Source organism: Coenobita brevimanus, chromosome 67 (genome assembly GCF_032717465.1).
Source record: "Coenobita brevimanus isolate Jiangsu-jjx chromosome 67, ASM3271746v2, whole genome shotgun sequence".
In the NCBI taxonomy this organism is placed as follows: domain Eukaryota; kingdom Metazoa; phylum Arthropoda; class Malacostraca; order Decapoda; family Coenobitidae; genus Coenobita; species Coenobita brevimanus.
The window spans coordinates 26,266,463-26,278,962 of record NC_137020.1 but is presented as its reverse complement, the minus strand read 5'-3'; the positions used below and the strand labels follow the sequence as shown (position 1 = coordinate 26,278,962).

The 12,500-nt window shown below is 43.8% G+C and overlaps 1 protein-coding gene across 1 annotated transcript in view; it reads left to right on the top strand.

Annotated features, from left to right (window-relative positions):
- Positions 1–12,500, top strand: part of LOC145405467 (irregular chiasm C-roughest protein-like) — a 146,279-nt gene that overhangs the window by 35,704 nt on the left and 98,075 nt on the right. Inside the window, exons 7-8 of the mRNA XM_080276817.1 lie at positions 354–533; positions 2,488–2,746. Coding sequence (XP_080132943.1) covers positions 354–533; positions 2,488–2,746 — 439 coding nt within the window. The remainder of the gene's footprint in view (positions 1–353; positions 534–2,487; positions 2,747–12,500) is intronic.

The window sequence follows — 12,500 nt, the reverse complement described above, 5'->3', positions numbered from 1 at the left end:
TTCATCGTCTTCGTCTTCCCTCCTACATATTCTTATTCACACTTTCCGGAAATATGGCTTATAACCACACACACACACACACACACACACACACACACACACACACACACACACACACACTTTCCTAGTGTCCAATATCTTCCCCAGTGTTCCATCCAATATTCCTCAGACAACAACCTGCACTTCCTTCTACCCTACATAAAAAAAAATGTTCTTCCTTCACCATCACCCATTCGATTCTAATACCCACTGACCGACCTCCAATTCTCAACATACCCTAAATATCCTTCCAACATCATCACAAAACAGATTCTAGTACCCACATACCTAACTTCCACTACTTTCTCCACCAGGTGTCCAATACGGTGGGTACGTCCAAGAAGACCCAGAGTATTCACGTGCAGTACGGCCCCCACTTCCGTGCTCTGCCCAGGGACGTGATGGCAGAGACGGGCAAGGACGTGGTGCTCAAGTGCGACGTGGACTCAAACCCGCCAGCGTCCATAGTGTGGCTACAGGAGGGATCCGATAAGGTGAGGGTGGGTGGATGGATGGATGGATGGACGGGTTGATGGATGGGTGGGTGGATTAATGGATGGATGGATGGACAGATGGGTCGAAGGATGGATGGATGGACGGATGGATGGGTCGACGGATGGATGGATGAACAGATGAACTGACACATACAGGCAGATAAATAGAGAGACAAAGACAAACAATGTGTATCCAGCCCAGTCCAGCTCAAACCAATTCAACACGAACCAACCTAGCCCAACCCAAGAGCCAGCCCAACCTGCCACAAGGGGGAGTAAGCTGGTCGTTGCACTCAGATATACTGCATTACGGTAGTCTAGCCTCGGGCCCCTACACCATGAGGAGGGTAATATGGGTTTGGCTGCTACAGTATATCTTTTTTAATACTTCGCTTTACGTTAAGTTTTCATTCCGGGATTACAAGTGACTATGCAATAATTCACAGATCATACCAAGTGTTTCCTCTACATCATAAATAAGACAACTAACAGACTTTACCTCTACTAATAATTCACTGCAAATAATTCACTACGTAATAAATCACAGCATAAATAATTAGTGAACGACACCACCTCACCCCATCTATTTCTGTAGTAATAACTGCCTGAATTATGATGATGATGATGATGATGATGATGATAGATTTTGTAGTGACGACAAAGATGACGAGCATTATGTTGGATCATCATCATCATCATCATGTGTTTATTACGATGGCAGCGATCACAACGACGATGGAAACGATATAATCACTTTACGCAATAAATAGTTTGACGTACGTAACTGGCTTCACAATTCACAATAGGAATACGGTAGTAGTTCTTGGTCATCGCTACGCCCACCAGACCCCGCACTGGGACTCGATACAAGGTCGGGTCGAGTCAGGTCGTGGGAACAGTAATTAAGACAGGCTAATTGGCAGCACCGTCCCAACCCCGTGTTTGGCTAAAAAAATTATTATTGTACTTTGCGTGGTCATGGAGTGGGTTGGGGTGAGGAGAGGCGAGTGCATGGGTTGGGGGGGACGGGCTGATTAGGAGAGGAGTGGAGTGAATGGGAGTGGGAAATGAGAGTGGAGAGAACGGAAGACGAGTGAGTGGGAGAGTGGAAGGGAGGGGGGAGAACTGAGGAGTGAAAGGCGTGGGAAGAGTGAGAGGAAGAGGTGGGGGAGGAGGAGCGAAGGGATATGAAAGAAAAAGCGAGCGAGAGGAAAAGAACGAAGGAGAGGAGAGGAGAGGGGAAGACGTGAAAGGAGTGACAGGCGAATGATTGTCATTTCTTCAGTATAATAACACATATGCAGAGACCATTACGGTATTTCACCTTCCTAGTCAAGAAGAATCACCACTGAAAATATATCTCATTCCAGATCATGAGGATAGACTTCAACCTTTCTGGTCATTCTAGTATTTACGTCTCGGTGCAGTGATGTGTTATATAATGTCATATATAAATCAATTACGCTTTAATATTGCTTTTTTACCTTGCTCCAGTGCTTCACATGATCATCGTTAATACTTTTTCTTGTGCTCTGTAAAAATCTGATCAAAAATCTTCAAAAATTCTCCATTCCTTTTTAGGTTTTGGGGTTAGGGCTGGAGCTAGCTAACTTGATACATCATTTACAATAATCCCAGTGTTGTATGTGATAAACGTAAATCCTGTCTTCTGGAAAATATTTAATGAAGAGTAATACTTCTTGACTTATGTTAACGTTTCGATGCATTTTTATTTTCATTTATTTACTTTCTGTTCTTGTCAAACTTTCGAACACGTTACATTTTTCTTGTCCTCTGTAATGCATCCGATCATAAATCCTTTTCGTTTGCCTAACACACACACACACACACACACACACACACACACACACACACACACACACACACACACACACACACACACACACACACACACACACACATCCATTAACATTTTTTCGTCTTTCCATTGCAGATCGTGGGTTCCGGTGAAGAGCTAGTGGTGGTGGTGGGTGACCGCACCGCTGGGCTGTACACCTGCGTGGCCACTGTTAGAGGCTTCCCGGAGCTGAGGGGTAGCCTGAGGGTGCTGGTGAAGGGACCCCCCACCATAGTGAGTTCAGCGGAGCAGCAGGGAAGGATGGGCGACACTGTTACTATAGAGTGTAGCACCGTATCCATTCCCAGCCCCATCAGGATAACCTGGACCTATAACGGCAGGGATATCGACCTCAGTAAGTACTGGTAATCGTATTTTCGTTTGCCATGTGTTTATATATACATTTTTTTTTAGTATAGCACCGGCTCTATACCAAACTCCACCCGGATAAATTGGACCTAAACTGGCTGGGAAATCGATCTGAGGAAGTTCTGGTTATCGTATTTTCGTGTGTCTTGTGTTTTCTATTTAATGCATTCTATTCTTTACTTTCTCTACACCCTATCTATACATCTGTTTGTCTGACGGTCGACGCTGCATCCTCGCCAAAAGAATCGCTAGGTATCCATGCTCTTATTTCGTCAGGCCTGTTCTTCTCCCACGACACTCCATCATTACTCCTATGCTCTCCTCCTCCATCTCTTCATCTATCTCCTCGACTTTTTCCCCTAACCACCACAATCACAGCCTCCCTTTATCTCGTCATCTCTCTCTTCGTCTTTCTCTCCTAACCACAACACCTTCAAAGCCTACACTCTTAGTCAGTCTCTCAGTCTATATTCCTTCCATATGCCATGACAGAACCATCTTGGAACATCTAACTTTTTTTTTATGTATTTATTTATTTTACATCTGGTGGCCAAGTGCTCCAAGGCGCCAATCTAGGAGAGGGTCACGTGTTGATCGCACTGGCTCGAATTCCTATGAGGCGACTGAAAGCTTTTTAATTACGTAATGTCACAAGGGGTTACATGTCGATCTCATCTACTCATATATGTCCTGCAGTATTCTAGCCTAACTTCGGACCCCTACACCTCGCAAGGAAAATTATGGTACCAACTGTTCTGTCGTACCAACACACACACACACACACACACACACACACACACACAAAACCCCTCCATCCCCACCACATCAACCTACACACCACATTCTTCACCAGTCCATTACATCACCCTCTCACACATATTCCCACCCCCATTAAGAGTACTCACAACAACAATGGAGCGGATCTGGCCTTGAATGAGCATTGGAATCTTAAATCTATCTTCTTTTTCTTTCTACCTCTCACGCCCATTTTATCTCTACATATTTTTGTCTCTTTACATCCTTCACTCTTTTATTCCAAGCCTTACCTGAAGTACGTGGACGAAACATGAAAAAAAGCATGTGCAATTGACTAAGCATTTGTGCGCGTATTTTGTCTATCTTTTTTCAATCTATTACTGTACAGTCTGTTCCCTTTATCTTCCTCTCACTTATTCCCACACCCATCAGGATTACTTAGACGAGCAATGGCTGGAATATGGCCTGAGTTGGTATTGGTATTTTCATCTATCTTCGTCTTCCTATCTATTCCCACTGTCAATTTTTAATCCAACTACTAACACGTACTAAGCATTCTATTCTCCCTCTATCCTCCCTTTACTTTATTCCCACAATCATTACGATAACTTAGACGAACCTTGTGGACTTAACTGAGATTTTGTACGTGCTTTTAATCTGTTTTCCATCTACACCTACTGTTTTATAACTTCATACTAACTAGAGCCTCGTTTCACATATTTACAAACCACCGGGATCACTTAGATGAATGTTGCCTGGTATTCACATTTATCTTCTGTTTTTATTATATCTATACTTTCTTACCATCTACATTCATTAGGAGTACTTCGACGAACAGAGGTAGAACTGAGGACTCTGTGAATATTGGCATTTTCACTTTTCTTCGTTCTCTCTTACTGTTTCTATCGCGATGTGTGTGTGTGTAATTATACTGTCACTCACTATGTTCTCCGTACACCTCCCTCTCCTATTCCTAGACCCATTAGCGGTACTGAGAAAGAACAATGGAAGAATTTTTGACGACTGAGAAGTAAGAGGCATTTTTGTTATTCGTTCCTGGATACCCAGTACAGTTCAACCTATACTCTCAACAGTGTCTCCTTCACTTACTTTATTCCCAGTTTCATCGGGAGTGTTCATCTTCAATGCGAGGGCCTATTTCCTAAGCTATGTAAAATCCTGAGGGTAACAAGAATGAAAGATAACTCGCTGTTGTTGAGAAAAGGTAAAAAGAAATCGTTTGTACCCCCATCTATACAAATGGTCTCCTAAGACGGATAAAAACGTCTGGAGGTAAAGAACAATCAAGTAATCATAGGAGGATAGGGCGAACAATGGCTAGTGCAAAACATGTCACTTCTTATTCCTTTCTCTCTACTTCGCCCACTTCTTGCATCTCATATCTCTAATTCATTGTTTCCCCTGTAATACCTTCCCTATCTACTTTGTCTCCCTCTTTATTTTTCCTCCAATCTCTTCATCGATTTTTCTACTGTTCCTTTACATTTCATATATACCACCATCGTTTTTTTCTTATCACTACAATTTTTCTTTTATATACGAGTACCTTCTCTTATTTTTTCATCTTCTTGACATTACTTTCTCCCCCTCTTTCCTTCCTATGCGTCTTTATCTTCCGTTCCACTTGATGTACAACTATTTCCTCGACTAACTTTCTCAACCGTTTATTAATTTCTTTTATCAAATTTCTTTTTCATTTTCCCCTACCCCCTCTGTACATATATTTCTCATCTTCAAAGTATTCCTTTCCTTCTCCCCCTTCTGTTCCTCCTCCTCTTCCTTTTCCCTCTCCTCCTACTTTCTACCTGCTCCTCTTTTTCCTCTTCCTTGTTTCCCGTTTCCTCTTGATAGTCCGTCTTATCGGCGTCATGCAAGAGGTTTAAGTATGCGATATCGGTCCTGGAGTGCCACTGCTCTCTCTCTCTCTCTCTCTCCTCCTTTTCACTTCCCTTTCCTCCCCTTCTCTTTCCGTTCCGCTCTTTCTCCTTTCTGTTTCTTCCCTTTCCTGTCTTTCTTTTGCCATCCATTCATCCATCATCCAATCCTACATTGCCCCATGAGGAGCGTAAGAACCCGGGGTTGGTCCCAACATTCTTTTGCCATCTCTCCTTTTTCTTTTACTTACTCATCTTTTCTCCTTTTCCCATTTCCTCTTCCTCCCTTTCTCAATTCTGAAGACTTTAGATTTCGTTTCTATTTCACTACCAGACTCTCTTCTAAGCTATTAAACACTTTCTAACAGCTATATAAACAATTCAAGGAGTCACCTGTTTTCTTTCCCATCTCCTCATTTTTTTTTTTTACTTTCCCTCTGCATTTTCTTCAACTCCTTCGTCTTCGTCTTCTCCTGATGCCTCTCATTTTTTCACCCCCTTCCTACTTCTCCCTCTTTCCCTCTCTTTATTACCTCATTCATTCTTCCTCTGTCCTTCTTCTCCTTTTCGTTTTACCCTTCCTTTCTTTTCCATCTACTTTTTCTCCCCCTACTCTCATCTTTCTTCGTTTTCTTCCTCTTATTTCAGCTTCTCCCCTTTCCTCTTTTAACCTCTCCCCCTCTCTTTTCCTGTCTTCGCTTCCCCGTCTGTGTGTTCCCCTTCCTCCTCCTCCTCCTCTTTCTCTTCCTCCTCCTCTTCTTCGTCTTCCAAGTGTCTTTCTCTTTACAGCCATCAGATTCACCTGGATCTTTAATGGTCGTCATTAATCTCTGTAAGTATTAGAGTCTATGTGATTCATTCCCTCTCTCTCTCTCTCTCTGCTTTATCGCTTCCATCTGAGCCTTATCTTCGGTACCCGTGTCCCCTCTCTCGCATTGTTCTCCCGGGGAATTCGCTGACTTCTTATCTCTCACCTATCTTTACTCTCTTGCTGTCTCATGCTCCTCGTCTGTCTGTCTGTCTGTCTGTCTGTCTCTGTCTCTCTCTCTCTGCTTTATCGCTTCCATCTGAACCTTATCTTCGCTAACCGCGTCCCCTCCCTCGCATTGTTCTCCTGAGGGATTCGCTGACTTCTTATCTCTCCCCTATCTTTACTCTCTTGTTGTCTCATGCTCCTCGTCTCTCTCTCTCTCTCTCTCTCTCTCTCTCTCTCTCACACACACACACACACACACACACACACACACTACTACCAATACAGGATTCTATTACAGTTATGCTATATACGAGTATCAGCAATATAACCAACAGACTGATAATCTGCAGAACAATTTAGATACCGGCACGTCAGATATTACGAAAAGTGCAAAAAATAACAATAATAAAGTACATCCAAGCATAAATAAAGCACAGCCAGTCATAAGTCCATCAACACAACCAACAATTTAAGTACTTGGAAAATGGTACAAACTATGGCAAGAGAACAGAGGACAGGAAGGGACAAAAATATGGAGACTGTCAACTTACCCCCGTCTCAGTTGGAGATTTCCTGTCTTTACCTGAAAGAAGAACAAAAAAGCTATATTAATGACAAAATCCCTTCTTTCTCATTTGGTTTCCCCTGCCCCATTTTCTCTCTTTTTCCCATATGTTCCTCTTCCTCTCCCGCATGTTCCTCTCCCTATCCCGCATGTTCCTCTTCCTCTCCCGCATGTTCCTCTTTCTTCCCCTCCCGCATGTTCCTCTTCCTCTACCGCATGTTCCCTGCCCCTCTTCCGTCTTTTCTCCCCTGCTTTCTCTGCGTCTGTCTCAATAAAACGGGTGGCAATCACAGACAACCCGATTCTCAGACTGTACTCTGGAGATCCCACGTGAAGTGAGAGGTGGCGAGGAGAGGTAGAGAGGGGAGGAGAGGAAGGTGGAAGGAGGGGAAGGAGGGAGAAGGGGGTACAGGGGGCGAAATGGAGGGAGAAGGGGGTACAGGGGGCGAAATGGAGGGAGAAGGGGGGAGAGATAGGGGAAGGGTTGGGAGGAGTGGCAATGGATGGGTCGGGAAAGGAGGAAAATGGTGGACAATGGAGAGGAGGAAGAAAAAGGGGAAGAAATAGGGGAGGGGTAGTGGGAAGACGGGGGCAGAGAGAGAGAGAGAGAGAGAGAGAGAGAGAGAGAGAGAGAGAGAGAGAGAGAGAGAGAGAGAAGACGAGACGAGACGAGACGAGACGAGGCGAGGCGAGGCGAGGAGGAGGACTAATACGACGACAGAGAAACGGAAATATGGAAGACGTGATAGGAAAGAGGAAAGGATGCCTGAAGGGAGAGAAAATGAAGAGAAACTAGAAGAGAGGGAGGAAGGCGATGGCCAAAGAAGAAGGGATGAAGAGAGGAACAGCAGAGGAAAATGACGAAAATGATGAGGAAGGAAAATGACGAAAATGATGAGGAAGGAAAAGTGACAGACAAAGGGAAAAGAGAAAGATACAGAAGAGAGGAAGAGAACAAAAGAACAACGGTGAAAGAAAGTAGAACAGAAGAGAACGAGGAGGCAAGCGTGTGATACTGGAAAAAGGAGATTGACAAAAGAAAAAGTGTATAACAGGAGAAATGAAGATAAAATTAAGGGAAGGAAGAAGAGAAAGAAGGAGACAGTGAGAAGTACGGAAAGAGGAAATAAGAGGAATGAGAAACACACGACATAGTAAAAGAGAAAGAGGGTAGAAAAAAAAGAAAGGGTGACGGGAAAAAAGATAATTTAAAGAGAAAAGAGAGAGAAGGATAAAAGAGAATGGAGGAAAAGGGAGGACGGAGAAATATAGGCGAGGCAAGAGGGAGAAATCAGGGAGAAAGGGAGAGAATTCGCAAGGGAGAAATTGAGAAGAAACAGGGAGAAAGATTATTGGTTGCCCATAGTGAATTCTAGGATGAGCAGATGGATAGATAGATAGACAGACAGATAGATAGATTGATTGACAGACAGACAGACAGATAGACAGACAGACAGATAGACAGACAAATATAGATAAAAACTGATAGACAGAGATAGACGGACAGAGACAAAAAAGATCAGACAGTTAGACAGATGGTGAAAGAAAAGAATGGACGGATGGATCGATGAATGGATGCATGGAGCGAGATATCGAGCGAGCGAGCGAGAGAGAGAGAGAGAGAGAGAGAGAGAGAAATAATTCCACTGTCTCACACCTATCCTCGCCACACACGCCATTCACCATTCCCTCATCCCAATTCTGTACACATGCCATTTCTCCAAACTCATTCTTTTCTTCGTGACTGGTGATTACTGCATGACCACGGCGTTGCATTAGTCTATATATACACTTTTAACCTTTTCCCTACCATGATCGTCTCTTTTTTTTTATTTTTTTTTTTTTCGCAACACGGATGGCATTGCTAATATATGTCTCTATATATGTATTTTTATATATGAATCTATATTAAGCAGATATATCATGAACACCTGATCAGATTTGGATGAGTACGTTGAATAATATACATGTAATATATTTTTCTCTTTCCTCCAAACATTCCATACTCCCTCCCATCCTACCTTCCTTCCACACCCCTTCCCCTCCTTTCTCCCCTCGAAAACATACTATTTCTTACCCTATACCTCGTACAAACTACAAACAACCAATCCTTCCTTCCCTGCAAAAGAAAATAATTCGTTCCTCCCTTCCTTGCGTTTAAGAGAAAAAAAATTGCTCTTCCCTTCCTTCCCTTAAAAAGAAAAGAAAAATCGCTCTTCCCTTAAAAAGAAAAAAAATTGCTCTCCTTTCCTTGCCTGACGAAAATATCGCTCTTCCCTTCCTTCCTTTCTCCCTCCCTGCCATTCCTCTTCTCACTCCCCTTCAACCACTCTCTTCCTCACCTCCACAGCAACTTTTCCTCCCTCCCATATACTTCATTCTCCTTTTCCTGTAACTCCTCCTCCCCTTCCCACCATTATGAACCACTCTTTTCCCTCCTTCCTCCCCCCAAAACACTCTCTCTGCCCCCTCCTCCCTTATCACTACTAACCATTTTCTTTCCTTCATGTCCCTCTCTTCCGAACTCACCCCCACTCCAAAGCTTCTCCCGATCAATATTTTTTTCTCTTACCTCCTCTTCCCTCTCTCTCTCTCTCTCTCTCTCTCTCTCTCTATCTCTCTCCAAGCAATACTAATCACTTTTTCCCTCCTCCTTACCAATCCAAATCACATCCTTCCCCTTAAAATAATTTCCCTTCTTTCAATTACATTCCTCCTCCGCCAATCATTCCTCATTCACCTCCTTTTCACTCCTTCATCTCTAGAACATTCTCTCCTCTCCTCCCTCCCCTCCAGTGCCCCCTCCAAGCACCACCAGCCACTTCTCCAAAACTCATCCGTCCTCTCCTGCCTTCTCTCATCTCCCTTTTTCGTCCAACAATCCACCCACTTCCCTTCCTGCCCTCCAAGCCACCCTCCAACCACCCCTGCAACCACCTTCCTGGCTCAAAATAAATCAATTATGGCGTGGGACTAATGAGGTTACTAATTATGCAGAGGTGAGACAAGGCCCGCTAAATTACCCTCCTCTCCAGCCCTTGATTGCTCCATATTGCCTCTTACCAAGTCTCTCTCTCTCTCTCTCTCCACACACACACACACACACACACACACACACACACACACACACACACAAAGATGCTTCTATTTCTTGTTAACTTAATTTTCCCTCCTACTACTGACTGAAGTATGCCTCTCTCTCTCTCTCTCTCTCTCTCTCTCCACAAAGTTCAGAATTATGCCAGTCTTGTTCCCCCACTAACCTGCCTTTCTCTCACAATTAATCTACCATTCCTCCCTCTCTCCCCAATTTTCCTCCCCAATCAAGAGGGAGAGAATTTCTAGTAATCACAATTCACACCCCGTGCTTCCTTCCTCTCTATTTTATCTCTGCTTCTCTCCATCTGCTCTTACTTTTATCCCTCCTCTCTTTTTTTCAATATTCCTTTTTATATTTTTGGTGGAAAAGTTATAATAATGATGATAATATTTTCCATCCTCCTTACTCAGCATTTCACCCCATAATCTCTCCCTCTTTGGCGTTTCCTCCTCTTCTCTTCCTCCTGCATCATTTATATAACTAGCATCGTTTCCATTTACTATATACCTGTTCCTTATAAGTATTACTATTTCCTATTTTCCCCCGTCTTCTCTCCAATTTTTACCACTTCTCTCCATTCCATCATGTTCTCTTTCTCGCATCCCCTTTTCCCCATATTTTTCCACTTCTTTATATACCTTTTCCTATCCACATTTTCCTCCCTCTCTCCCTGTCTCTCTCGTCTCCCCTTTACTTCCAATATAAACAAAGCGACTGAGGACGAGCAGGGAAGCTTACCAAACAGCCTAATTAGACTCCTGAAGGACTCTCTCTCTCTCTCTCTCTCTCTCAGGTGACTTCCGATACAATGAGGGTGACTGAGGACGAACAGAGGAACTTACAAAACACCTTCATTGAACACCCTAGGGATACTCTGCCCTCCCTCATTTTTCTCTTCCTGCTGTCTCTCTCCCTCTCTCTTTCTCTCTTCTAAATCTTCTTTCCTCTTTTTTCCTCCTCCTCCATTTTCTCCCCGTCCCTCTTGTTTCTTCCTCCTCCCTCCTTTCCTCTAGTTTTCCTCCTGTTCCCCCCTCCCTCTTTTTTCTTCCTTCTCCCACTTTCCCTCCAGTTTTCCTCCTCTCTCCTCCTGTCCCTCTTTCCTCCACACAGAATGCATCCTCCCCCTTCTCCTTCAGCTACCACTGATACGAGGTCACAAGGGACATGAAGGAGTGATACAAAAACTGACAAAAATAAATTCATGCAATATACTGTACTTCAATTTCTCATTACTTCCTTTGCACCCTTCCTGAAAATAAATATCCTCTCTCTCTCTCTCTCTCTCTCTCTCTCTCTCTCTCTCGCCTTTCTTCTTTTCCCTCAGCTTACCAAGACACGAAGTAACTGTGTACTGGATGACAAAAACATTCGTGTATTCTGTCCTCCACTCTTTTCATCAGATTGTCCCATATGAAGCAGCCGAGTAGAGTTTGGCGATACTGGAAGGATTTATATAACAGAGAACAGCAAGGTATAATATGCAAACTAAATCGCTTAGGAAAAGGTGCTAGGGTGTTTCCTCAGCCGACCAAAATACGGGTCCTGAATCCAGTGTTAATCTCTTTTTATAGCTCAGTATTCATGATGGAGAGAGGGCAATTTTTTACGCCTGGTTAAAGTAAACAGAGTATAGACATGCTGCTTCAATTTTTTCCTGATATTTCCTCTTTCTCGTCCATTACCCGTCTATATCACTTTCTCTCCTTTTTCACCAATTTACTCTTTTCATTTCTTTTACATAAATTTTTCCCTTTCCCACTTTCCTACGCTTTCCCACTTTCTCTTCTACCCTTTCCCACTTCCTCTCCCCTCTACCCTTGCCCACTTTCTCTCCCTTCTACCCTTTCTCACGTTTTCTCCCTTCTACCCTTTCCCACTTTCTCTCCCTTCTACCTTTTCCCTCTTCCTCTCCCTTCTACCCTTTCCCACTTTCTCTCCCTTCTACTCTTTCCCACTCTTCCTCCCCCTTCTACCCTTTCACACTTTTCTCCCTTCAACCCTTTCCCACTTTCCCCCCCTTCTTCCCTTTCCCACTCTCTCCCTTCTACCCCTTCCCACTTTCTCTCCCTTCTACTCTTTCCCACTTCCTCTCCCTTCTACCCCTTCCCACTTTCTCTCCCTTCTACTCTTTCCCACTTCCTTTCCCTTCTACCCCTTCCCACTTTCTCTCCCTTCTACTCTTTCCCACTTCCTCTCCCTTCTACCCCTTCCCACTTTCTCTCCCTTCTACTCTTTCCCACTTCCTCTCCCTTCTACCCCTTCCCACTTTCTCTCCCTTCTACTCTTTCCCACTTCCTTTCCCTTCTACCCCTTCCCACTTTCTCTCCCTTCTACTCTTTCCCACTTCCTCTCCCTTCTACCCCTTCCCACTTTTCCCTCTTCTACTCTTTCCTTTCCCTTCCTCTCTTCCATTAATCCCAGGTAAAAGGTGACAGAGGACGTACAAGG